Source organism: Cetorhinus maximus, chromosome 7 (genome assembly GCF_964194155.1).
Source record: "Cetorhinus maximus chromosome 7, sCetMax3.hap1.1, whole genome shotgun sequence".
NCBI lineage: Eukaryota > Metazoa > Chordata > Chondrichthyes > Lamniformes > Cetorhinidae > Cetorhinus > Cetorhinus maximus.
In genome coordinates this window covers 7,283,431-7,309,892 of record NC_135885.1, presented here as the reverse complement: position 1 = coordinate 7,309,892, position 26,462 = coordinate 7,283,431, and the positions used below count along the sequence as shown (strand labels likewise).

Sequence of the window (26,462 nt, the reverse complement as noted above, 5' to 3'; positions counted from 1 at the left end):
AAACTAAATGTCAACAAGTTACTTACAACTCACGTGCACCACTTATGACTGATCTGACGGAAATCACTCGAGGTGTAATATTAAGGATAAAGCTCCTCTGCATCGCTTTAACTTAACCATATCCTTTTTCTGAAAGGTGTATTAATTTATATTTTCACGACAACTCATCCTGCCAGAATAGTTTAACCTACGTGTGTACATGTGCATACAGTTTGTTGTTTTCAGCACAGCCAGAATGTTGAACTACATCAGTTTAAACAGAACAATTCGATTGGAAGGTTAGTAAGGAATGAAAACAAAGCAATGTATGGGAATATTATGATAGTCTTATGATTTTAAAAAATGATTCCATATGAGCTGAAATGGACGACAACTTATAATCAAAAGGTAAAACTAAACAGAGGAAGCAGATACAAAATACATGATGTGAAACACATCCCATGTAGACTTACAAGTGGTGGGCAGTTTTAAAAAGTAACAGGGAGGGCACAATATCTGGACTTACTCAAATAATTATTTCGTGTTTTCTGTATCTCGATGTACGATCTGCTTTTGCCTAGTGTGACAATTAAGACAAAACAACAAGCAGGGGTTAGGGAAGACCACAAAGCTTTGTATTTAAAAATGCCACCTCAACAAAGTAAATTTGAAATCTATAATGCACTCTGTCCTCCACTTTATTCAATGAATACAAGTCTAAGTTCCCTACTGATCAATACTGAAAACTGTTCTGCATCATTAACAAAGAGCTCATCACATATCAGACTACAATGTACTCTGATCCACCAGAGCATATGTTTAGCCTGGTCCCATACTAATCCCTCATTTAGCTACAAGAACACCCTTTTAAAATTTTAAACTAATGCTTTCCTTTCACATGACCCTGTAACTCGCAGCATTCCCAGATGTGGTGAGAGGCAAACTTCTCCGATCCTGTTCTGCCATCAACCACAAGGTGGTGTGCAGGAGCAAAGATAGAAGCACTTGCATATACTTAGCATCCTAGAGGCCTTCACTCAGTGGAATTACTTCAGGTGTGAGGTGGTCACAGATCGCAGCAAGCAAAAAGTCTTGGCTCCACTCAGCATCTTTCACAATGGCAAGGCAGAGATGGGGAAATAGTCATGTGTGCCATCAACAACCACTCTGAGACACAGCTTGATGGAACACCAATGCACCAAGATTTATATAATCATGATGGATGTTCACCCAAATGAATTCATACAAGATACAACATGGGAAATATTCGACCCTGTATAATATATACTTATGAAAAGTCAGCCTTCATCTCTCCTAGAAGCACACAAAATATGCAGCCAACATTTGCAAATTAATACGAAAAAGACGGTAGAAAAGTAGATGCCAACTACAAAAATGCGGGACCCAATAATAAAAAGTATGAATTTACAATATCAGAGATATCTGATTTCCAAACCAACATCTAGCATGGTGTAACAGAAAATTAAGTTTGGCCATTTCATAATCTGCATGTTGGTTTAAAATTAAAAAGCATGCATTTTCCCTACTGGTTGAAACTTTTTTTTTGCAATCTGTAAATTTAGCACATTATTTATGGAATTAGGTTTATTGTTCACACACATGCATTGGTACATTCAAAGATAGACATGGAAATTTCCTATCTAGACAAGTGAAAACCAAAAGTCGCTATCCAATGTCAAAAGGAACATAGAATTCTGGAAATACGCAGGTGAGGCAGCATTTATGGATAGAGAAAGGGTTAATATTTCAGGTGTGTGTTCTAACAAAAGGTCTGTTTCTCTCTGCACAGATATTGCCAGCCCGGTTGAGTACTTCCATCATCTTCTGTTTTATTTCAGATTTCTAGTATCCACTTTTATATCTGATAATAGGAATTCCAGTTAATTGCGCCCTTGATTACAGACTACATGCACAAGCAGTTTTGTAGTTAGGCTAAAATTTTAATAAACCACAGTCTAACAGCAGATGTAGTTCTAAAAAAAATGGCTCAAATCACATAGTAGACTCAGGAAACCGTACAGAAAATTTGTAGGGAAATGCTGCACACTATTTCTTGATCAGAAAATAAGGTGTGGTCGGGGAGTGATCAGGAAGTTGATAAGGAGGGGAGGATGAAGCAGCCTCTTTCAAATCAGAAAGTGTGTTGAAGTTACTGAGTAACAAGTTCACCTAATAATAACTGGCTGTGGCTTACAGTGACTGAATAGTCAAATTACCTTTGTAAATCCATTATTTCTATTGGTGTTTTTGTGATTGCATCCCCCACCCCCCACACAACTCATTCCATGAAAAGGGTAAAGGGGTAGGATAGCAGCAATTTGCTTATATATGACTTAATTCAAATATACACTAAACAAGATAGCATTTTAAGTTATTAAAATACAACTGGTACCAATAGGAATACATTTTTTCCCTTTGCTTTCCCTTCCAGTAACTAGAGACTTATGCATGGCCTATATTGCTGCTTTGGGATTCGTACCCACCAAAGTAAAACACAAGGCAGTTAGGGGAGGAATAGTGAAATGGAGACACACAGACATAATTACTGTAACTGTATCCTTTTTTTTTATTATCCCATTCGACTATTAAATCTGTTGTTCACACTTTAGCTCCACATCTTCTGAAGTCTGATCTCCCTTCCTTATACAACCTGCTATATGCATGTACAAGCCTCAGAAGATATATTCAATCCCCACTTCCCCCAATAAAAAAATCCATAAAAGATAAAGCATTTTGTGAATTTGTACCATGCGAGATTTGTACGGCATCACTAGAGGAACCACTCCCACTGCTGCCCTCAGCGAAGGATTGTGCCTCTTCTTTCAGACTGCCTTCTTGTCCAGCCAAGCTACTTCCCTCCGTGACCCTTGAAACCTGCTGAAGAGTTTCACTCACCAGCTGGCGGGTCTGCTCACTCACCATCGTGGCCTGGAAAGCTACAGGCTTTGGTTTAATTAAAACCTGCAATGTAGATGAAAAGTATCCTTTATTACTATAGACGCTACAGGCTTCTAAAACCTAGCAAATAACAGGAAGACCTGGGAGGCGAAGGAAGATTTTAAACAGAGCATGCCCTGACAGCCTCACCTCAGTTTCCTCTTTAAAATTTTTTACTTCAATTTTCAAACTGGTTCTCAGTACTCAGTATACATCAGAATACATTGTGCTTAACTTTATCCACTTATTCAAAACAGCAAAACAAAAGGCATCTTTTACAATGCCCATCCAATATCCCAAATCATTTACCAGATGTGTTCCAAGGTCATAAAGTACCATCTCCAAAATTATTTGCTTTGTCGAATACAGGCAGTTCCAAAATGTGGGCAAACTCTCTTCCTCCATTCTCTTTTCTACCAGTCTCAGACATAGACGGCTGAGACAGCAGCATTCTCCCTGCTGATAGGGTGCCTGCCACCAAGCATTTGTTACCCTGACCCAGCTGCATAACCACAATTTGGGCATGGCTGTCCACTGCTGTTTGAGTATCTGTTCTCATAGCTCTCCCACTATGGCTGATCCAAGGAGGGTGTTCAGCGACATCCGAGTCTCGATTTTCCCCATACATGAATAAACATCCAGATTCCTCTCCTTGCTTTACCAACAACATGCCCAGGTTTGGGAACTCGCTAATGGAAACTCATCACTAATGCTAAGCAAACTAAGCACAGCTCATTGATGATGCTGCATGAAAAAATAAAGACCTCCTTCCTGCTTTCACCAGGAACTTTTACACATGCAGACCCATATTTGGGCTGGGGGTGGCGGGGGGGCGTGGAGGAAGAAGCAGGGAGTAAGGGAGAAGAGGAGGTGACTCCAGTTTTAGCTCAAAGCTTAATAAAGGAAATCCATCCTGCACGCTAAAAACTTGGCCACCTTCTGACATGTAAAAATCAACTTCTATAGTCAAAGCTTCCCAGTGAAGGGTGGTAGTAAAATGGAAAACAGGTGTGACAACAGATGTAGTTAAATACCACAGTTTAACAAAAAAAAAATGCTTACGCACGCACATGTCAATACTCTTCGGGGTGAAAAGTAAATGTGAGAGTGAAAAGAATGATGGGAGGGTACAAGTTAGATAGGATCTGAGAAAGACCAGGTTAAGAGAACAAGTTAAACATTTCAGGTGTCACCCTTCATTATTTTCTGCTTTTTACTTCTGCAACTTTAGAACCTACTCACCTGTGTTTTCCCTTGCTGTCCGTAGAGAATTTTGGTGGGGATGATTTTTGTGGTGGGTTGTACTGATGAACCTACCCCTTTTGGCTGAGCCACAATCATTTTAGTGATTGGCCTTGTTGCAGTGATAATTGCTGGTTTTGTCCCTGCAGGTACTGCCTGAATGGTCTTTTCACCCTGGCAGGCAGATTGAAAAAGGAGGTGGAGGAAAAATAGACAAGTAAATGCTTTGGAAGGCAGTACAATTTTTCAACCCAAATTCAGCATACGCACAGGTAAAAAAAGGCCTAAAGCTTGGTGTCTTTAATAATTATTTTGATAAATGTTATAGAACAGGCTTAACTATACATTTAAAGCATGCAAAAGTGTCTCAGTACTATAATTACTTGCTTAAAACACATTTCAACCCTGCCTTAGTCAAATGCCGCAATACAATTTTATGACTTGGTGTCACATTTGGTCCCGAAATAAGCTTCCAACCACATCCTCAACATCATCAAGACCTCCGTAACATCACAGGACTCCAACCCTGCCTCAGCTCATCTGCTATTGAAACACTCATTTATGCTTGTTATCTATAAGCTTGACTAACTGTCTGTTCTCCTATATTCTGCCCTTTGTAAAGTAGGCTTCATCCAAGCCTCTGTACAAGTAAAGACCCGGGCAGCAGAGTCCCATTCACCCATCACCCCTCTGCTCACTGACCTACATTGCCTCCCAGTTAAGTAATGCCTTGCTTTCAGATCTCTCCATAGCTTCCCCCTCCCTATTCTGTAATCTCCTCCAGCCCTACAACCCTTTAAGATCTTTATGCTTCTCTAATTCTGGTGGACATGCCTTCAGTTGCCTGGGCCCTAAGCTCTGGAATTCCATTCCTAAACCTCACCACTTCTCTCCCTCACTTTCTTCCTTTAAGAAGTTTCTTAAAACATACCTCTTTGACTAAGCTTTTGGTCAAGGGGCCCTAATAGCATCCTTATATGGCTCAGTGCTATATTTTGTTTAATAATATCCCTATGAAGCACTTTGGAATGTTTTATATTAAAGACACTACATAAATACAAGTTGCTGTGTTGACTTTATCATTGTTCTAGAAATGAGATATGGCCTATATATGATGGTCAGTTTCCAAGAAAATTTATGTATTTTTCATTCTGAACTCCAAGTTATTTTTTCCTCTCTCAACTGGATCAGCTCCCATCCCTCTTTCACCCTAAACCATCCAGACAAGCAAACCTGACCTATACCTTTGAAAGCGGCCACTAGGAACAACGACGACACTGGTTAGAATGACTTACTACTCCCTCCCCATTTATTTTTTCTCACTCCCTCTTTTGCTCAGGGTTAAGGTTGGGAGTCAGTAATGCTGGGGAATTATCAGTGCACATCCATATCCAACCATCTTCTGCCATAGCTAACTGCATGTGTTGGTGTTCCATTGTTGCTTGTTTCTTAATTTTGTGATACCTGAAACTTTTCAGCGACCTTTGCCTGGGAAATAAACAGTGGGTGAATGGAATTACTGTTGGGTGGGAGCTTGATATTAAATGTCTGAAGGCTAACTGTGAACTTACCCCAGCATTCAACAACGTCGTGACTACATTTTTACCCGGGATGCCCTGGATGGTTGTTCCCTTCCCTGCAGTCTTCTGTACAACAATGACATTTGGCTTCGACGTCATAGACGTCATTGGGATAGTAGTTATTTTTGTTGTTGTTCCTAGAAGAAATACATTAAAAAGGATTACATACTACTGCTATTAGACTGGCTGGAATATGAGCCCTAAATCAATGGTACTGCAGGCATTCATGCCCAAGATTCGCTCCATGAGACAGGCGAGTAGGGCAAGTAAGAGATTTAAAATAAAAGTAGTTATAAAACAAGGTACACTGACACATATACCTACTGATGATTATTGTTCCCACACCTTAAGGCCAAGAAGAATAAGAAAAGTGGTAAAAGAAAATAGGGGGAAAAGCAAGACAGAAAATCATTAACTTGGCCAAAAAAAGAAATGAAAGGAGCTTCAAAATTTGTCGTATAAACATTTTCTCCCATTCACATCTTTGCAGAAAAATATCTACACCTTGAGTCAAAATCAATTAGTAGATTAATTCTTTCAATTTTGGTGGCGGGGAGGGGTGGCATTCCCCTTCTGGATATTTAAAGTCAAATTAAAAATTAAAAAGAAGTAAATAAGGCAAGGGGAGTGATAGACTCTATATACAGAATACGGTCTGTTTCTGTGCTGTAAATACTTTGTAATTCTAAGAACCTGACCATGATTTGAACACTGATTAAGGGACCACATGCTTAGCTCAACGTCTAGACTAATCAATGCTGACTGACAGGAAAAGGTCAATTTCCCACCCTGATTAATTTAATCACAAACAATTCCCTATTAATCCCATCTTCCCCTGTACTCTTTTACAAGTTCAGTGGTGTCTTGCACTATGAACTGTGTTCCGTCGCAAAGGTTACCTACTTTTTGTTTAAAAAAAGGCAAATTACTGACGCACAGAGGAAAAAGGTAATTTGTTAGGAAGAGATATTTCAGCAACTCTGTTCCTAAACCTTCCCTCAGCTAAATTTCACTTCCTTCCCTCTGTCCTCATGTTCCTGCAGATCACGAAGGCAAAGACTGGCATAAGTATATAAACGAGACATCGGCCTGACGTCAATCTTAAATCAACAGCAGTAGAAAGATCATCAGAAAACTGTGCCAAGAGTAATAAGATGTACTGAAGCATTAATTACATAATTGTATTTGCTTAGTTTAAGTCAACAATTTTACCGAATGAACCAACAGTTCCTGCATAAATCAATTTAATTAATCTTAGAACAATTTATCTACAGAGGCAGGAAAATAGTTAGGCTCCAGAAAAAGCAATTCCTTAGGATTTAAATGTTGGGCTTAAAACGCTCCAACACCACAGAGCTGCAGGATGTATCAAATGTATACAGATGGATCAAAACTGCATAATTCTAAACCCTAGCCAAGTGATATTGCCATACGTACCCGTCTTTGGGAAATTTTCATTGTTAATAGTTGTACAAGTGAACACTAACCTGACATGATACTGCTGCTGATAATCTTTCCTCCAAGGGATGTGGCTAGTGACTTTGGTACTACAGTGATGATGCTCCCACTTGTAGTTTTCATGTAGGTAGTAGATCCTGTAGATGCTGCCATACGGGCACTGATGGTAGGATTCAATGTAGGACGTGTGTAGGTAGTTTGGGTACCTGTTACGTGCGAAGAAGCACTTATTTTAAATAACATACTTCATGGGCTCCACTACAATTTAAATTGCAATTAATTTTGACAAAAACAGAAAACATCGATCCCTCTAAAATTGCAAGAACAGAACCACTAATAAGATGACCTCTTTACATGTTTTTTAATGTTCTGTTATGCAAAGGCTTACCTGTTGGTGTGGTAACCAACTTGGTTGTCATGATGGCACCATTGCTGCTAACCACCATGATGGGCGAAGTGCTAGTACTAGGCATCGTAACTGGTTTTGGTAGGATTTTACTCGGCTGCATCTGCTGGGTTATAATCTTGACGCCTGTCAAAAACGTAAGCTACAATTGAGGTCATCAGTGACATGGTTTAACATAAACACCATTTCCTATCCCTAAGAAAATTACAGATTCAACAATGATGGCTAAACTGCAATGCAGTAAAAAGTATGGAGCAGAGGTGCAACTGATCTCTGTTGAAAAGGATTGTGCCATGAAGAACAAAGTACATTTTAAACATAATCTGACAAACAGAGTACAGCAGGAAGGCAGAGATTGCCATCCCCCAACCTGTAGCATCTGGACTGTTAACCAATAGGAAAGGTAGTAGGATGTGCCAAAAGTCACAGGACAAATGGCCAAAACATTTGCAGCAACAGGGGGTGCTTTGCCTACAATTCCAGTTAGTTTTCTCCCCATCCACTGTGCTATAAATTTAACAAGCAATTTGTCTTGAAGTACTGGTGTTCTGCTACTCTCAGGAAATTTACAATTAAAACAAGTTTCCAGCTGATTACTGACATGCAGATGACTTGGCTCAGTTGGTGGCATCATTTAAAATTAGAGTTTGAATGCGGAGCACATACAACTATATAAGAAGCAGTTAACGGTAACCATCTGGAAATTTCCTTCACTCTGAGGCTATAAAACATACTTGACAAAAATTCATGCAAGTAGCAAGACAGAAAAAGTTATGCAGTTGGGATAAAATTATAGGACTTGTTTTGATATGTTGATGATAATCTCTTCTATAAAATAGCACAGATGTATATTTGTTGTGTTTTCCTTCAATGACAGCATATATTCATTAACAAATCATCACAATTGGAACAGAAATCAGCATTGGAAGTAGGATTCCAAGAGGTGTGGGGTAAAGATCCTCTTATGCAATGCATAAAATCCAAGGCACCAAGTTGGAAAACTCTTTCGCAGGAGGGAATATGAGAGCAATAGAGGAGCTGAAGCAGGTGGGGTGGAGGCTTGTGTAAACCACCATCCCCTCTTTTCACTGTGTGCAGACCCGTCACCTCTTATGGCCCACCTGCAGGCCTCACTTTCCCCCACCTCCTCCATTTGTGGGCATCACAACACCAATGCCTCTCTGTTGAAGGTTATACACCTTCACTACCTCCACTTGTTCCCCGCTCATGAACCATACTAATATCCCACAGGCAAGGACATTAGGAACCTTGCAGTATCACTGGCAGGAGGTTGTCCGTTATAAACGTGCACATAGGAATTTGTAATGGAAATATTTTTTTAAAAGGATGTAATGAGAGGCTTTACAATGGAGAGGGAAATTACATCTGGATTCCACCATGCTCCAACCCTTGAAAGAATGAACTTGAAGTGCAGTCAGTGTCGTAATGTAAATTTCAGCAGCTAATTTGCACGCAGCAAAAACCCACAAACAACAAGATGAATGGTAAATAATCTGTTTTAGTAATGTTGATTAAAGGATAAATATTGATCAGGACACCAGGGTCAAATCCCTGTTGTTCTCTGAAATAGTGCCATGGAATTTTTTATATCCATTTGAGAATGTAGACCAGGCTTTGATTCAATATCTCATCCAACGGATGGCATCTCCAACAATGTAGCACTCCTTCAGTACTGCACTGGAGTGGAAGCCTAGACTATGTGCTCAAGTCTGTGGACTGGAGCTTGAACCCATGACCTACAAATTCAGAGGTAAGAATTCAACCCACTGACACCGGATCTCGGTGTAATTCTGTTTAAAATTCCAAGGTTGTTGTATCGCTTTTTATTTGCTTATCAGTATCAGGATAGTACCCGTGATATTGAGGTCTTATTTGGTACAATCCACATCTGCTGTGCACACCTGAAATAACAACGCCCTCCGGCATCATCTTGGGACCAGGGGCCGCAGGACGAACAACGCTAAAAGGTGCCCTTAGTACTGAATAAATCAAGAAAGAAAGAAGTTGCTTTACTTGCAATTTTGTTCCTCCCTACCCATGTTTGTGATTCTGCCCTGAAGGTATAGGCTTGTGCTGGACGGCCTGCTGTACCTCACCCCAAATAGACTCACCACCACCTTCTCAAAGGCAATTAGGAATGGGCATTAAATGATGGCCTTGCCAGTGATCCACACATCCCACAAAAGAATATGGCAAGAGTAGTTGTACAGGGCATTGCAGTCGAATCTTATCCTGTCTTTGCCCAATGACCACATGCATACACTCTCCAATAGGAATAACTGGACAACAATCAGAAAATGTGATGTTTTTTCATCTCATTCATTAATCAAAGGGTACTAATGCCTATGTGCTGCTCTGTCCAAGATGAGCTGACAATAGCTCATGACTGCAGCTAGGAGCTTCAGTGCATATGGTTTGGTACCATGCTGGGCGATAACTTTAACTACCAAGATCAGGGTGTCCAGGTTACAGCTCCTAGGTCACACGCAGCTTGCAAGCCCTGGCAATACAAACTTCAAAGCACAGGCATCATTGGTCCTTTCATACTTGTATTGCTTATTCATAGTTTTACAACTGAATTTCGTGAGTCTGACAGTTTGCGATGGGCTGTTATTAGTGCTGCTGATTTATCAGTAGTTAAACCTAAATCACAACACCAGGACGTGTTAGCACCAACAGCTTAGGATAGCAGTACACTAAAGGGATTAAGCTTTATTTATGCCCCATGTGGCTCTGTAATATGCATCTAAATGAGCCCCAAAGATCATTAAGCTGCAACATTCTTACATCAGATCATTAACTGAGCTTCTTTCAGCTTTGCATTCGCAATTACAGGCTTTTTTAATGCCGAAACAGTAGGAAGATGTTACTCAAGTCTCTAAAGGGGTGTCACAGCCTCTGTTTTATAACGTACTTCCTTTAGCAATTCTATACTTTAAAAAGATGCACCTATAAATTTTGCAAGTGTGGTCACTCTAGATTTCACATTCAAATGAGCTGCTGTTGTTGCCTATTTGGCTACAGATGAAGAGTACATAAACAGACAATGCAGTGAATTACCATGTTTACTCCAAACACAGGACAGCATCATGGTTAGTTAATTAAAGAAACTAAACTCAACCCTCTAATGCCTCCACATCATGCAGTCTGTCCATAACAGTTAAAACACAAACCAGGAGAAAATCAAATGGTTAACAAAAAAAATGACAAACTGGTCAACACTGAATTCCAGAGAGGACAAAACATGTTTTAAGTTGATACATCATATAGTTATGATATATATGTAAACACCCAGGTTAGATAGATTCATTTTTATAATGCACAGAAAAAAAACACACATTTCATCCGAGATGAATGCTACAAAATATATCATGCACTGAAGTAAGTATTTTTGTCACTGCTGGGCATCTCACGTTTTCCTCACAAACATAATGTATATAAAATCTTTACTGCATTTTCAACTTACCCGATTCCTGTTTGATTTGAATGGTGGGTTTGACACCAGGTGATGTTTGAGACTGTTGGGACTGCTGCTGTGGAGATTGTGACATTTGCTGCTGCTGCTGCTGTTTGGGAAACTGCGTCAAGATCTGGGTTGGGGAGCCCATAAGTGCTTTGGGGGATTGAAGCCTGGCTGCGGTAACTTTAACTGCAGTACCAGATGCACCTTTCATAAAGACAAAATAATCAGTTTTTTTTTTATATAAGTGCTTCGACTAAAGTTGTGTCTGGCATCTTGACTTAGGATTCCTTAAAATTACCAATAATATAATACTTGTAACACAAGTTCACTTCAGGGACTTGAACAATTGGTCTAGGTTGTAAGTACTGAGGGAATTCTACACTGTCAGTCCTTCAGGTGAGATGTTAAACCAAGGCTCCCTCTCAGATGAGTGCAAACTATCCCATGTCACTTTTTAAAAGAGGGACAGGGGAGTTCTCCCCGCTGTCCTGGCCAATATTTATCCCTTAAAGAATATGACTAAGATAGATTATCTGCCCATTATCTCATCGCTGTTTGTGGGACCTTGCTGTGTGCAAATTGGCTGCTGAGTTTCTCTACAGTGTAATAGTGGCTACGTTTCAAAAGTATTTCATTGATTGTAAGGCGCTTTGGGGCATTCTATGGTTGGAAAGGTGCTTTAAAAATTCATGAATTTTTCTTCCAACCTTCAAGATACTACCCAGTAATAAATTAGAGCAAAAAGAAATTTGATAGACTGTCGCTGAAATCACTAAGTGTAATCAGCTCATGTCACACCAATTTGATTGTGGAAGCCTATTCTTATTCACTACGAACCAGGTCAGTGCTATTGTGAAAAACTGAATAGAACAGCATTGCCATCCTAAAAATAACAGGTTGCAGTGTTTAACACATTTTGATTGTTGAGATAAAGAAACAGCCTCCGGAGTTGGAGTTCAAAACTTTCTAACTCAGAAGTGAGAGTGAACCACTCAGGCAAGGGTGACACCTTGCAGGATCTCAATAAAAAGCTCAAGCTTCATTCTTGTAGATTATGACATTACTTCAATCTGAAAAGTAATTATAGTTCTTTTATGTAATCATCACACATATCAACATTCTGCATAAAAGTAGAGAGGATTTCTTGAAAGGATGCACAATGTTGAGAGCAGATTTCTTAAATCAGTTCATTCTTTCCATTACCTTGGGCTATTGTTGACATCACAACAGAAGATGTTGACGAAATCATAGATGTGGCAGCGGCAGTGATGGACGTAGATGAAGGAGAAGGTGTACTGCCGGCTGTAAAAGGCGGCTGTGTGGCAGTAATGACCACTGGCTGTCTCTGAGTGGCAGTGGTGATAACAGACGTTGGCACAAGCTTGGTGACAGCTGCGTAATTGTGAGACTTGGACAAAATATTGGGTACAAACGTTGAGCTTGGCGACGTAGTTACGATTATCACCTATTTTTGAACAAACACATTTACGTGGTTAATTGCAGCTGCTGTTGGAGTAATGTCTCTGTAATAAAATTTATAATTGGTCATGACTTATTCAATTAACAGAACCGTGTAGTTAAAAACAAACAATTTTTATTCACAGGTATAAACCATGCAACACTCAAGAACATCAGTTAAAAAAAAACACACTGGGGACATCCTAGGACCAAAATAAAAGGTGCTCAATGGAAACATGCTTCCGGTAAAGTCTGTGCTCTTCAGGGTGCTGTACTTGTTACAGCATAAACTTCCAAAATCCTGTTTTCCAGGACACCTCTGCAAATTTGTTACCAATACCACCCCCTCCTAGAGGCACTGACTCTTGTAGCAGTTTGGTTCCTTGGACCCTGGTAGTCTTCTTACACAACCCTTGTGCCCATTCTTCAAGTGAGCATGGAGATAAACTGTGAAGATGAGGTAGCTTAGCCTGAGACAAAAGCAAAAGACTGCAAATACTTGAAATCTGAAATAAAAACAGAAAATTGTGGAAGTCCTCAGCAGGTCAGGCTATATCTGAGGAGACAGAAAAACAGTATTACCGTTTCAGGCCGTCAACCGTTTCTCAGACATATCTTAACTGTTCTGACAAACGCCACTGACCCTGCAACGTTAATGCCATTTCCCTCTCTGCATATGTTGCCTGATATGCTGAGTATTTCCAGCATTTTCTGTTTTTCTTTCAGCATAGCCCAATGCTGCTCTTTTCCAAAATCCACACATATGCAACTTCTAACCATGATCACCAGACAGCAAACATAAACAGGGGCTCTTGCTGATTTTTCTTTCCTTAGCCCAGGGGCACAAAGGTTAATTGTAATAACTCTAGCTGAATCTGGCTGACATCAGCTAATACAGCACAGACAAATGATCAAACAATGATCTGAATGGTTTAGTCCCACATTGAAACATGCAACTAACTAACTGAGCTATTGAAGGACAGTGACTTATTTTAAAACGACAGTTTTACCAAAGACCACAGCAGAGTCCTCACTCACCTTTTGAGTAGTTGTGTTTGTTGTTTGGGTGGTGGGTTTAGTAAAAGTAATTTTCACCGGTGACATGTGCGAGGGAATGGAGTTTGCGATGCTCTGCATAATGTTGCTTACTTTCGGGCTGCTTCCCATGGGGACTGCAATCGATTTGGCGACCGGCGTGACCGACTTGGGAACCTCTTTGAGCACTACAGGGGAAGAACTTGATGAATTTGTACGCCTGCGCTTGCGAGGTTTGTCATCTTCATCAGCACAGCTAACGCCTTGATTTAAAAGGAAGCACCATCATTAATGAGGTACGGAAGAAGCAATTTACTTTCATTGAAATAGTTATTAATTCCTCCAACCCAAGTCTGTCCGTTCCACCACTTCTTTGTCCAAATATCCGTTTCTCATTTTTGAGAGCCTGGGAGGTGAGTGCCAGCAAATCTTTCAACCATAAAGTGATCAAACCGAAGCACGATCTTGCCCTCACTTAGCATGCACACACAACACTTTCTCCTAAGCAGGGGTCTATGAATGGCAAACAGGGTTGGAAACTATTTTCACCTCCCAGCCCCCTCCCCAAGCCCTGGGGCATTGAGGTCAATTCTGATGCTTCAACTGGTGCCCTAGCTGAAATCAACTAATCTCAGCTCAGTCCAATGTTCAAACCACAAGTTTTTGTAACTACCAAAACATCCAACCCAGTTATTCACTAAAACTTCAGGAGTGTTTTTCCCATTGCATATATAAATCCTCTCTGATTCTCATTACCTGTGAGTGAAACCTAGCCAGGACACCTGGCAAACTCCCAGCTCTTCCTTGAATAGTGTAACATAATTTTTTCAATGTACCTATGCCAATGGAACAGGCAACAATGTGTTGATTTAATGTCCCATCCAAATTTCTGCCCCTCCGACAATGCAACAGTCCCACCATCTAGATTATGAGCATGTGAACTTCTTAGACCACTGCAATCTGAGAGGTGCCAGGAATTTTGACCTCTTATCGTACTCAGTTTTCAGTGTCATATTTCTTAAAATATCACCTGCAATGTACAGGAAAATTGCATGGCAATTAAAAAAAAGTGTCAGAACATCTGCAGCTATGATTTTATGTAAAAAGGATAAATAAAGTCTGGGTTGTGACCTGGAATTTGTGTAACTTCAGGATGTGTGTAATGAGGCAGGTTTAATAAATGATCTGAGAGTAAAAGATCCCCTGGGAAACAGTGACCATAACATGGCAGAATTTAGCATTCGGTTTGAGAGTGAGAAACTTGGGTCGGAAACAACTGTGCTAAACTTAAATAAGGGTAATTACAAAGGAATGAGGACAGAGTTGGCTGGAGTGGACTGGGAAAGGAGTTTAGCCGAAAAGACTGTTGATGAACAATGGCAGACGTTTACGAAAACAGTTCATGACTCACAACAGCAAAGGTACATCCCAGTGAGGAAGAAGGGTTCTAGGAAGGGGATAAACCAACCATGGTAACCAAGGAAGTTAAGGAGTGTATCAAATTGAAAGAAAAAACATACAATGTGGCAAAGATTAGTGGTAAGCCAGAGGATTGGGAAAGTTTTAAAAACCAACAAAAGATGACAAAAAAAATGAAGAGGAAGAAAATAAACTTTGAGGTTAAACTAGCAAGTAATATAAAAACGAACAGTGAAAGAAAGGCCAAAGTGAACATAGGCCCCTTAGAGAATGAGGCTGGGGGAAATAATAGTGGAGAGCCAGGGCATGACAGAGGAGTTCAATAAATACTTTGCATCAGTCATCACAGTAGAAGACACTAATAGCATTCCAAAAATACTAAATAATCAAGGGGCAATAGGGGGGAGGAAATAAATACAATAACTATCACTAGAGAAAAAGTACTAGGGAAACTAATGGGGTTAAAGGCCAATAAGTCGCCTGGACCCGATGGGTTGCATCCTAGGATATTAAAGGAAGTAGCTGCAGAGATAGTGGATGCAGTGGTAGCAATCTTCCAAGAATCCTTAGATTCTGGAAAAGTCCCAGAGGGTTGGAAAAACTGCCAATAAAACACCCTTATTCAAAAAGGGAGGGAGGCAAAAAGCAGGTAACCATAGGCCAATTAGCTTAACATCCGTCATTGGGAAAATGTTAGCGTCTATTATAAATGATGTAACAGCAGAGCATTTAGAAATGCATAACATAATCAAGCAGAGTCAGGGGAAATCATGAAGGGGAAATCATGCCTGACAAATTTATTAGAATTCTTTGACGAGGTAACAAATAGGATAAAGGGGAACCAGTAGATGTAATATATTTGGATTTCCAAAAGGCGTTCGATAAGTTACTGCACATAAGGCCACTTAATAATATAAGAGCCCATCATGTTAGGGTAGTATATTAGCATAGATTGGCTGACTAATAGAACACAGAGTTGGGATAAGGGGGGTATTTTCAGGATGGCAACCTGTAACAGGGATCAGTGCTGGGGCCACAATTATTTACAACATATACTAAGGACTTGGACGAGGAAAATGAATGTACTATCGCCAAGTTTGCGGATGCCTAAAATAGGTGGGGATGGGAAATAAATGCTGGCTTATCCCTCTGTAGACAAAGAGTCTACAGAGGATTATAGATGGGTTAAGTGAGCAAAAACTTGGCAGATGGAATATAATGTGGGAAAATGTGAGGGTATGTACTTTGGCAGGAAAAATAGAAGAGCTGAATATTATTTAAATGAAGAAAGACTGCAGAAATCTGCAGCAGAGAGGGATTTGGGAGTCCTCATGCATGAGTCCCAAAAAAGCATATATGTGCATACATATGAGTGCCATGTGACCCTTCGGATATCTTGACTAAAGCACACAGGAAACCGATAAAGTTTCAAAAAGCTGGACCTTGCTGATACTGATTAAGAGTTCTGAGTTCCTCCCCCGAAAGTATAACCCCTGCTTTTTCCCTACTCATGGGCCTGCTGTGTATTTCTGGCAATGGTTTTATTTTAGCATTTTTTTAATATTCGTTTGTGGGATGTAGGCGTCGCTGGCTAGGTCAGCATTTATTGCCCATCCCCAAATGCCCTTGTTCAGAGGGCATTTTTTAAAAATGAAGTCAACCACATTGCTGTGGGTCTGGAGTCATGCATCGGCCAGACTAGGTAAGGATGGCAGATTTCCTTCCCTAAAGGACATTTGTGAACCAGGTGAGTTTTTATGAAAATCGGCAATGGTTTTGTGGTCATCATCAGACTTTTAATGGATTCAAATTTCACCATCTGGCATGGTGGGATTCGAACTCAGGTCCCCAAAAAATTACCCTGGGTCTCTGGAATACTAGTCCAGTGATAATACCACTTTGCCACTGCCTCCCAGAATATCACACAGCAGGCAACCGGCTCTCTCACTCTGTGAAAGAAACGCGCAGTACAGCACAGAGTGTCTGATTTCATGCAATCTTAAACTCAGAACACAGCACAGTATTTTCAAACAAACAATCTCTATCGTTAAGAGTTGGACACAGGTGCTGGCCTTAAATATTTATTTTAAACAGAACAAACAGCACTTACTTTTGACATACACTGTGCTACCGCTTGGCAATACAACAACATTGGAGGCTGGACTGGCAGGCCTGGGAGATTTGACCGTTGCTACACTCCCACCAGGTACCGTAGTTGAAGCTGGTGTGGGAGTGGTACTCGTGTAGGAGTAACAGACAATCACTAGAAGAAAAATTGTGGGGGGTTTTTTAAACTCAAATTAAATCTTTTCTAGAAATCACTATCATTACAAAATTATATTTTGTCAACTTTACTAAAGTCTATCAGAGTAAAAGTTTTCACTTGGTTCCACCATGTGGTCAAAATCTGCACTGCGATCAGCACAATTACCATGCTACACATGAAAGGAAGCCAATTCAGTAAGGTGGGGGTCACTGAATCACTGTAACTGGCTGGAAATGCAAGTTATTTATCATCAGGAGAGAAAACATAACATCCCCGACAACAGACATTTTCATCTGCAGCCAAAACAGTGACAGGCAAACTTAGATTTTAAATCAGTTCCATATTAGGTCATCGGTCTCTTTCTTCCATAATATGAACCCTACTGTCATCCCATTACAAAATCCAGTTGAGGAATTGTCACCTTGCATTTTCAGTTACAGTTAAGTGTTGTGAACTGCTTTGGACATTGACTCTGGCATATATATATCAGCGGTTATCTACAGCAACCAACCATGCGTCCAGTCACCCTGATTATCTTGTCACTGAAATCTGCCACATGCTGGAGAAGTAAATGCCTATCATTTCCCTCCATTATCAATTTTCTTAATAGTCAAGTGCAGATTCCTGTCCAAGCTAATTGATATTATGATGAGCTAGGACAAAACAATAGGTGTAACTGACACTGGCAACTGGAGGTGCAAGAACAAGAACAGAAGAAATAGGAGGAGTAGACCACATGACCCATTGAGCCTGCTCCATCATTCACTACGATTATAGCTGATCCTAGGCTTCAACTACATTTTACCACCTGCTCCCCATATCCCATAATTCCCCAGGAGAACAAAAACCTGTCTCTCCCGGCCTTAAATGTATTCAACGCTGGAGCATCCACAATCCTCTGGGGTAGAGAATTTCAAACACTCAATAATTTCTCCACATCTCAGTCCTAAATGACCGGACCCTTATCTTGAGACTGTTTTAGATTTCCCTGGCCAGCGGAAAAAATCTCTCAGCACCCATCTTATCAAGCCCCTTCAGAATTTTATAGGTTTCAATGAGATCGCCTCTTTTTTTCTTCTCAACTCCAGAGAATATAAGCCCAATTTATTCAGCCTCTAGGAATAGGACAACCCCCTGGATGCCAAGAGATTTGGGTTGTTCTGCTACTGAACTACTGATGTTTCAATACATTGTTCTCAGTCTTCAATTGTGTCAAATGACCTTTGTGGTAATACATAACACTGGCACAAATGCTGTTACTCACAATGACCCTAACAGGAGAAAGTAGAATTATCATGGCTGCAGTACATTGTATTATATCAGTACTTGTGTCACAACATCAATCTTAAAGCAAGGCATTAGTTTCAGCGTCACCAGGATTTAAAAAGGTAAACTATAAACAAAACACCAACCTATCTAAATGCGGCTGTTATTAGAAGTCCTTAACAGTAAGAGAGCAAACCTTGTGAAAAAGCGCTTGATCACATAATGAAACACATTAAAGCACAGAAATGAAAAACAATGAATTTTACACAAAGATTTCTTTAATTACATTATCATGATTTTTTCTTCAGAGTTGCCAAAATACTTCAAAACGACAACAGAACAAATCATGCTAATCATCACAACTATGCTCAATACCTCATATAACACATTAACAATGGCACATGAGATCAGCTAGTAATATAAATACACAAATACAAGTTGTAGCTCTTTATCTCATAACTTTTTTTTTAAAAATTCATTCTGAGGAAGTGGGCTTCGCTGGCTGGGCGAGCATTTAATGCCCATCCCTAGTTGCCCTTGAGAAGGTGGTGGTGAGCTGCATTCTTGAACCTCTGCAGTCCATGTGGTGTAGGTACACCCACAGTGCTATTGCGAAGGGAGTTCCAGGGTTTTGACCCAGCGACAGTGAAGGAACAGTGATATATTTCCAAGTCAGGATGGTGAGTGACTTGGAGGGAAGTTCCAGATGGTGGTGTTCCCATCTATCTGCTGCCCTTGTCCTTCTAGATGGTAGTGGTCGTGGGTTTCGAAGGTGCTGTCTAAGGAGCCTTGGTGAATTCCTGCAGTGCATCTTGTAGATGGTACACACTGTTGCTACTGTGCGTCGATGGTGGAGGGAGAGAATGTTTGGATGGGGTGCCAATCAAGCGGACTGCTTTGTCCTGGATGGTGCTGAGTTTCTTGTGTTGTGGGGGTTGCACTCATCCCGGCAAGTGGGGAGCTTCTGATAACTGTTGCCTTCAATTTTTACTGTCACCCCTTAGAATTTTTTAATAAGAGAAAAAGGGAAAGGAGGGGAGGGGAAGAATGGAAGGATGCAGTAATTACAAGCAGCAAGTTCTGAATTGCTCTGTAACTGGCCAGCCTTAAATAAAATCCAGGTATGTGTGATATGACCTCCCTCATTCCAAAATGTGTCAACAATCTTAACCTGTATTTATCTTGTTCCAAGCACCAATAAGAGCAGTTTTCCTGGGGAGCCATTATAGAAAAGTTTTCAAAGATTAATGAAAATAACTGTACAGAGGAGATTTTAATCAATTTATTGCAAATTACTTCATGTGTTTTTCTTTACTCATTCATGGGAAGCGGGTATCGCTGGCTAGGCCAGTATTTATTGCCCATCCCTAATTGCCCTCGAGAGGGTGATGAGCTGCCTTCTTCAATCACTGCTACCAATACTATCATGGATAGATGCATCTGCGACAGGTGGATCGGTGAGGTTGAGGTTTTTCCCTTTTGTTGGTTCAGAGTCAATGTTGAGGACTTCCAGAGCAACTCCCTTCCGACTGTATGCCACTGTGCTGCCAACCCTGGCGGTGTCTGGAACATTGGCTATAAGGTATGATTCGGTGACTATGATTGTGTCAGGCTATAGCTTGAATAGTCTGTGGGACAGCTCTCTCAATTTTGGCACAAGGCCCCAGATGTTAGTCAGCAGGACTTTGCAGGGTGGACAGGACTGAGTTTGCCATTGTCTATTCCAGTGGCCCATCTGAATCATTCTCTTTTTAGACTTTGTAGCGGTTCCATACAACTGCTTGCTAGGTTATTTCAGAGGGCATTCAAGAGTCAACCATATCGCTGTGACTCTGGAGTCACATGTAGGCCAGACCAGGTATGGACAGCAGATTTCCTTCCCTCATGGACATCAGTGGACCAGATGGTTTTTTACGACAATTGACAATGGTTTCATAGTCACCATTACTGAGACTAGCTTTTAATTCCAGATTGATTAATTGAATTCTAATTCCACCAGCTATAGTGGTCCCCAGGGTATTAGCCTGGGCCTCTGGATTACTAGTCCAGTGACATTACAATCACCCCACCACCTCCCCATGTTTGGAATCAAAACATTTTTACAGTAGAACAAAGCTATTTGATCCATATTTTTGGTTCCAGCTGTCTGAAAGCAATCTCACTGTCCTGCTCTTTCCCCACACCTCTGTAGCTGCCTCTACTTCAAATATGTACCTACTTTTCCATTAAAAACAATCTCTTTCTTGAATACTATTTGTGACAAAGCATTCCATGCTCCAACAACACTGAATAAAGAACCACTCTCCTCACTCGGTGCAATGTTAAATCAATAACAGGCATCCATAGAGATTTTCCAGGGATTCGCAAAATGCAAACCCAGAGACGGGAACTGAGTGCGGGTGCCACCACATGTGTAGCGCAGAGTGGGCTCTGTCTCATCGCAATTGGGGTCATGCAAGGATAGAGTCTGCAGCAGGCAGAAGGCACACTTATCCCACCTGTATAAGTAAATGCTCGTTTTCTTAAAAGCACTTTCGACATGCAGCAGTTTTACATCGATTATCATCTAGCATTATAATTAGATGGGCGGGAAGGACAATAAGGATGAATCCATTTTAAAAGGGATCCTTCAACCAGAAAAGTTTGAGAACGGAGCTTGAAAAAGTCTTATCAAAGTCAAAATGTTATCAAAGTCAAAATGTTATCAAAGTCAAAATGTTATCAAAGTCAAAATGTTATCAAAGTCAAAATGTTATCAAAATGCTTCAAAATGTTAATAGCCGTGATTAATGATATGAAGCTTATCTTCAGCACTACGTACGCTAACTACTGAGCAATCAAGACGATCGCCAAAGTTTTTCCAAAAGTACTTGGGGGATTTCTTTGATTTTGTTTCTCATTTTAATGGTAGTTTGCTGACTGACCATTTCTGACTGCAACTCAATAGGCTGTAATGTATTAACTCATTGCTGCTTTATATGAAACTTAGGTAAGCAAGCACAAATGGATTGAAATTTTTGAGAGACAAATACACTGCCTGAAGTGCAATTTGTTCAGTTGTGACAGACATAGGCTTGCCAGATACAAAACTTTTTATGTATACAGATAAATTCTTGAAGCTGACAAGAGAAATGCTAATGCAGCCCAGCACTCTATACCTGTGAAGCATCTTTGTCAGAAGATGGTTACTACCCAAAAGAAATCAGAGCTAGAATGCTCTGGCGTTCTCCAAACAAAGAATTGCTCAGCATAGGAATGAGTAGAAATTTTAAGAAAAGAATTGTCAAGACTGATCTGGAGTGACTCGTACAGGGCTGAAACGTGGACCTTGGGACAAGCTGACATCCAAAGACTAGGAAATTGTGAAATGTGGTTCGGGAGAAGGACGAAGTGTGTCAGTTGGAGAGGACACAAGAGCGATGAAGCAGTTCTCAGGATGGCGGAGGAAGAAAGATTGCTAGTGAATATCATCAAGAAAAGGCAACAAGTTTAGACCAGCCATATTCTAAGGCACGAGAAGGGAATTAGTGGGTTTTTACAACAATCGACAATGGTTTCATGGTCATCATTAGACTTTTAATTCCAAATATTTATTAAATTCAAATTCCACCATCTGCCATGAAGGAGGTGATTGACAGGAGATTAGAGGGATGTAGGCCAAGAGGGAGAAAGAGAATTATGATGTGAGACAACTTGGGATTGAACATGGGAGGTTCCTAAGAGCACATGAAGAGGAAAACACAAGACTATGAGGCACGGAGAAATGAGCAAAAGACCAACCCTTAGGCAGATCAATACCACTATTAGTCTGAGCTGAATTACAATTAATTCGAAAACTAAATGGCCAATCCCCCATACCATTTATAACCATCCTTTCTAAATGGCAAGCTATATGTTCCTTAGTTTTAAAAAGAAATTGTAGAAAGAAAACTAATCCTGGGTCAATAGAAAAAAACTTACCTTCTTTGTTACCAGTTTCAGCTGGTGAAGGAAGAGTGGCATTATGCAGAGCTGCCACATTAGCTACTGCATTCGCCGTCACTGTGAATGCTGTCTGAGGAACCAGCCTGGGCATGAGAGGTACAAGTCGACGACCTTCAATGGACCATTCAGCTGAGCTGTTAGGCCCAGACATACTGTGGGTAACAGAAGAGTATTTGATATATTTGTCCAACACTTAACAACACTTTTTTTTAAAAACTGTTGATATTGCTCATCAGAAGAGAGAAATTTAATACAAATTTAAATTTTATTAAAATGAAATACATCTTTATATTATAGTTTTGTTTGTCAGGAGCAGAGCCCAAATAGTTCAAGCTGGTGAATTCCTTCTTCCTCATTTGTTAAGTGCTGAAGTACTTGCATTTTTCTTTTACCATTTTCCAATCACAATGTGTAAAATGTTTCTTCCTAAAACATTCCATGAAGAAAAATTCCAGCAAGAAATAACTATCCAAGATTCAATCAGCAACTTGTTCCAAAACACAAATTACTCCCAAAGTTGCCCCAGTAACTTTCTCAAGCTAAGCAGTGCATGCTGCAGGGAAACAATTACAGGATGTCTTAACTTCCCCAACGGCTCAGCTGTTAAAGGGAATCTGTAACTCAGCAATATTGACCAAGTCTGCAAGTCTTTCTTTTCTTTTAATCTCAGTTGGTGATAGGGGAGCCACAACTTGTCTCTGCACCCCAGAATCTTAAAGATAGCTTGTTAAGTATCAGATCGATACTGGTGTATATAAAAAAAATTATAATAAAGCATGAAGAGTGGGGATAATAGAGTGATTGATTAATAAATTTGATAAGATACGATAGCAATGGCAGGACAGGTGATTTGGTGTTGCTGCTGCAGCATGTTGGAGCTGCTGGACACCAAGATGATCCAGAGCGAACACATCTGTACCAAGTGTTTGCAGCTCAAGGAGCTTCAGATCCGAGTTAAGGAGCTGGAGTCCGAGCCACAGGCATTGCACCACATCTGGGAGGGGGGAAAGCTACCTGGACACTTTGCTCCAGGAGGTGGTCACACCCCTCAAATTAGGTAATTCAAATTTGGTCTGTGATTAGGGACAGGAGGGCGTGACTACAGGTGAAGCAGGTGTGGGGACCCAGGGAGTAGCGTTCGAGGAGCCTCGGCCCCTGCAACCGTCCAACAGTTACGAGGTTCTCGCAAGCAGTGTGGATGAGAGCAGGGGCTGTAGGGAGAATGAGCGAACTAACCATGGCACTGTGGTACAGGGAGACATTCAAGTGGGGGGAGGAAATGGGAGCATAGTAGTGGTAGGGGACAGTATAATTAGGGGGATAGATGCTGTTCTCTGCAGTCACGAGTGTGAGTTCCGAAAGCTGTGTTGCCTGCCCGGTGCCAGGGTTAAGGACATTTCCTCAGGGCTGGAGAGGAACTTGGACTGGGAGGGGAGGGATTCAGTTGTCGTCGTCCATGTTGGTACCAACAACATTGATAGGACTAGAAAGGAGGTTCTGCTGAAAGAACTAGAACAGTTAGGAGCTAAATTAAAAAGCAGAACCTCCAAGGTAATAATCTCGGGACTGCAAACTGGCATAGGGTAAATAAAAGCAAGGAGTTAAATGCGTGGCTCAGAGATTGGTGTGGGAGGAATAGGTTTCAGTTCATGGGGCACTGGTACCAGTAATGGGGTAGAAGGGAGCTGTTCCAGTGGGACGGGCTTCACTTGAACTGTGCAGGGACCAGTGTCCTGGCGAACCAAATAACTAGGGCTGTAGAAAGAGCGTTAAGCTAAAGGGGAGGGAGGGTTCTAAGCAAAAGGATATGGCAGCCTTCCAGGGCAGTTATTTAGGTAATGATACCCATAGTGTGACAGAAAGGCACAGATAAAAAAACAGCAGCAAATAGAGTCAAAGGGGGGAAAAATGGTAAAAAGGCAACATTAATGGCCCTTTACTTCGCAGTATTCGGAACAAAATAAATGAATCAATGGCAGAAATAGAGGTTAACGGGTATGATCCTTACAGAGACATGGTTACAAAGAGGTCAAAGCTGGGAACTAAATATTCAGGGTTTGTGACTTTTCAAAAGGACAGGCAGGAAGGAAAGGGTGGTGGGGTAGCTTTGTTAGTACGAGATGGAATAAGTATGACAGCAAGAAAGGATCTTGGATCAGAAGGTGTAGAGATAAGAAATAACATGGGGAAGAACACACTGGTGGGAGTAGTCTTTAAGCCCCCTGACAATAGCTATACCGTAGGACAGAAAATAAATCAGGAGATAATGAGGGCATGTAAAAAAGGCAGTACATTAATTGAGGGTGACTTTGATCTTCATGTAGATTGAGAAAATCAAATTGGCAGAGGTAGACATGAGCAAGAATTCATAAAATGTATTCGGGACAGTTTCTTAGAACAATATGTTGTGAATCCTATCAGGGATCGGGCTAATTTGGATCTGGTAATGTGTAATGAGGCAGGTTTAATAAATGATCTCAGAGCAAAAGATCCCCTAGCAAACAGTGACCATAACATGGTAGAATTTAGCATTCAGTTTGAGTGTGAGAAACCTGGGTTGGAAACAACTGCGCTAAATTTAAATAAGGGTAATTACAATGGAATGAGGACAGAATTGGCCAGGGTGGACTGGGAAAGCAGTTTAGCAGAAAGACGGTCGATGAACAATGGCAGATGTTTAAGAAAATAGTTGATGACTCGCAACAAAGATATATCCCAGTGAGGAAGAAGGATTCTAGGAAGGGGATAAACCAACTATGGTTAACCAAAGAAGGAGTGTATCAAATTGAAAGAAAAAACATAGAATGTGGCAAAGATTAGTAGTAAGCCAGAGGATTGGGAAAGTTTTAAAACCCAACAAAAGATGACCAAAAAATAAATAAAGAAGGAGAAAATAAACTTTGGCAGGAAGAACTGAGGAGCTGAATATTATTTAAATGGAGAACAACTGCAGAAAGCTGCAGCACAGAGGGGTTTGTGAGTCCTTGTGCATGAATCCCAAAAAGCTAACATACAAGTTCAATAGGTAATAGGGAAGGCAAATGGAATGTTGGCCTTTATTTCAATGGGAATGGAGTATAAAAATAGGAAGTCTTGCTAAAACTATACAAGACACTAGTTAGACTATACCTAGAATACTATGAACAATTTTGGTCCCCTTATCTAAGGAAAGATGTACTGGCATTAGAGGCAGCCCAGAGAAGGTTCACTAGGTTGATCCCGGGTATGGAGGGATTTTATGAGGAGAGGTTGAGTAGGTTGGGCCTGTACTCACTAGAGTTTAGAAGAACGAGAGGTAACCTTATTGAAACATATAAGATTCTTAGGGGGCTTGACAGGTTAGATGCTGAGAGGTTGTTTCCCCTTGTGGGAGAGTCTAGGACCAGAGGGCATGATCTCAGAGTAAGGGGGTGCCCACTTAAAACAGAGATGAGGAGGAATTTCTTCTCTCAGAGGGTAGTCAATCTGTGGAATTCTTTACCACAGAGGGCTGTAAAGGCTGGGTCGTTAAGTATATTCAAGGCTGAGATAGACAGATTTTTAATCAGCGAGAGAATCAAGGGTTATGGGGAAAAGGCAGGAAAGTGGAGTTGACTATTATCAGATCAGCCACGATCTCAATGAATGGCGGCGCAGGCTCAATGGGCCGAATGCTCCTACGTCTTATGGTCTTATACAATAGGATTAGTATTGACCTCGGCTGTGATAGCCTCTCTCATCAACCTCCCCTGCTCCTCTTCAATCTTACTGTCATCTTTCAAAGTCAGTCCTAACGGTGAAAGTCTAGATTATTTGAGTGAGGTGCAGAGGGCTGCCAGTTTCTGTAAAATAACACCCTAACAGCAGGTTCCTCAAAGAAGTGAAAAAAACTGGAAGGAATTTTTTTATTTTTGTTAAGTCTCATCCTTGAACGATGCAGATACATGC

The 26,462-nt window shown here is 40.7% G+C and overlaps 1 protein-coding gene across 14 annotated transcripts in view; it reads right to left on the bottom strand.

The window, feature by feature from the left end:
- Positions 1–26,462, bottom strand: part of emsy (EMSY transcriptional repressor, BRCA2 interacting) — a 70,166-nt gene that overhangs the window by 31,769 nt on the left and 11,935 nt on the right. For 4 of the 14 annotated variants that reach the window (XM_078545022.1, XM_078545030.1, XM_078545035.1 and 1 more), the window contains exons 5-16: positions 22,512–22,687; positions 17,130–17,282; positions 13,604–13,863; positions 12,311–12,572; positions 11,111–11,311; positions 9,546–9,623; positions 7,606–7,749; positions 7,247–7,423; positions 5,751–5,896; positions 4,180–4,353; positions 2,748–2,961; positions 506–556 (exon numbers count right to left, since the gene is read on the bottom strand). In XM_078545022.1, coding sequence (XP_078401148.1) covers positions 506–556; positions 2,748–2,961; positions 4,180–4,353; positions 5,751–5,896; positions 7,247–7,423; positions 7,606–7,749; positions 9,546–9,623; positions 11,111–11,311; positions 12,311–12,572; positions 13,604–13,863; positions 17,130–17,282; positions 22,512–22,687 — 2,036 coding nt within the window. The remainder of the gene's footprint in view (positions 1–505; positions 557–2,747; positions 2,962–4,179; positions 4,354–5,750; positions 5,897–7,246; positions 7,424–7,605; positions 7,750–9,545; positions 9,624–11,110; positions 11,312–12,310; positions 12,573–13,603; positions 13,864–17,129; positions 17,283–22,511; positions 22,688–26,462) is intronic. The other 10 variants (XM_078545023.1, XM_078545031.1, XM_078545033.1 and 7 more) reach the window with 6 other exon arrangements.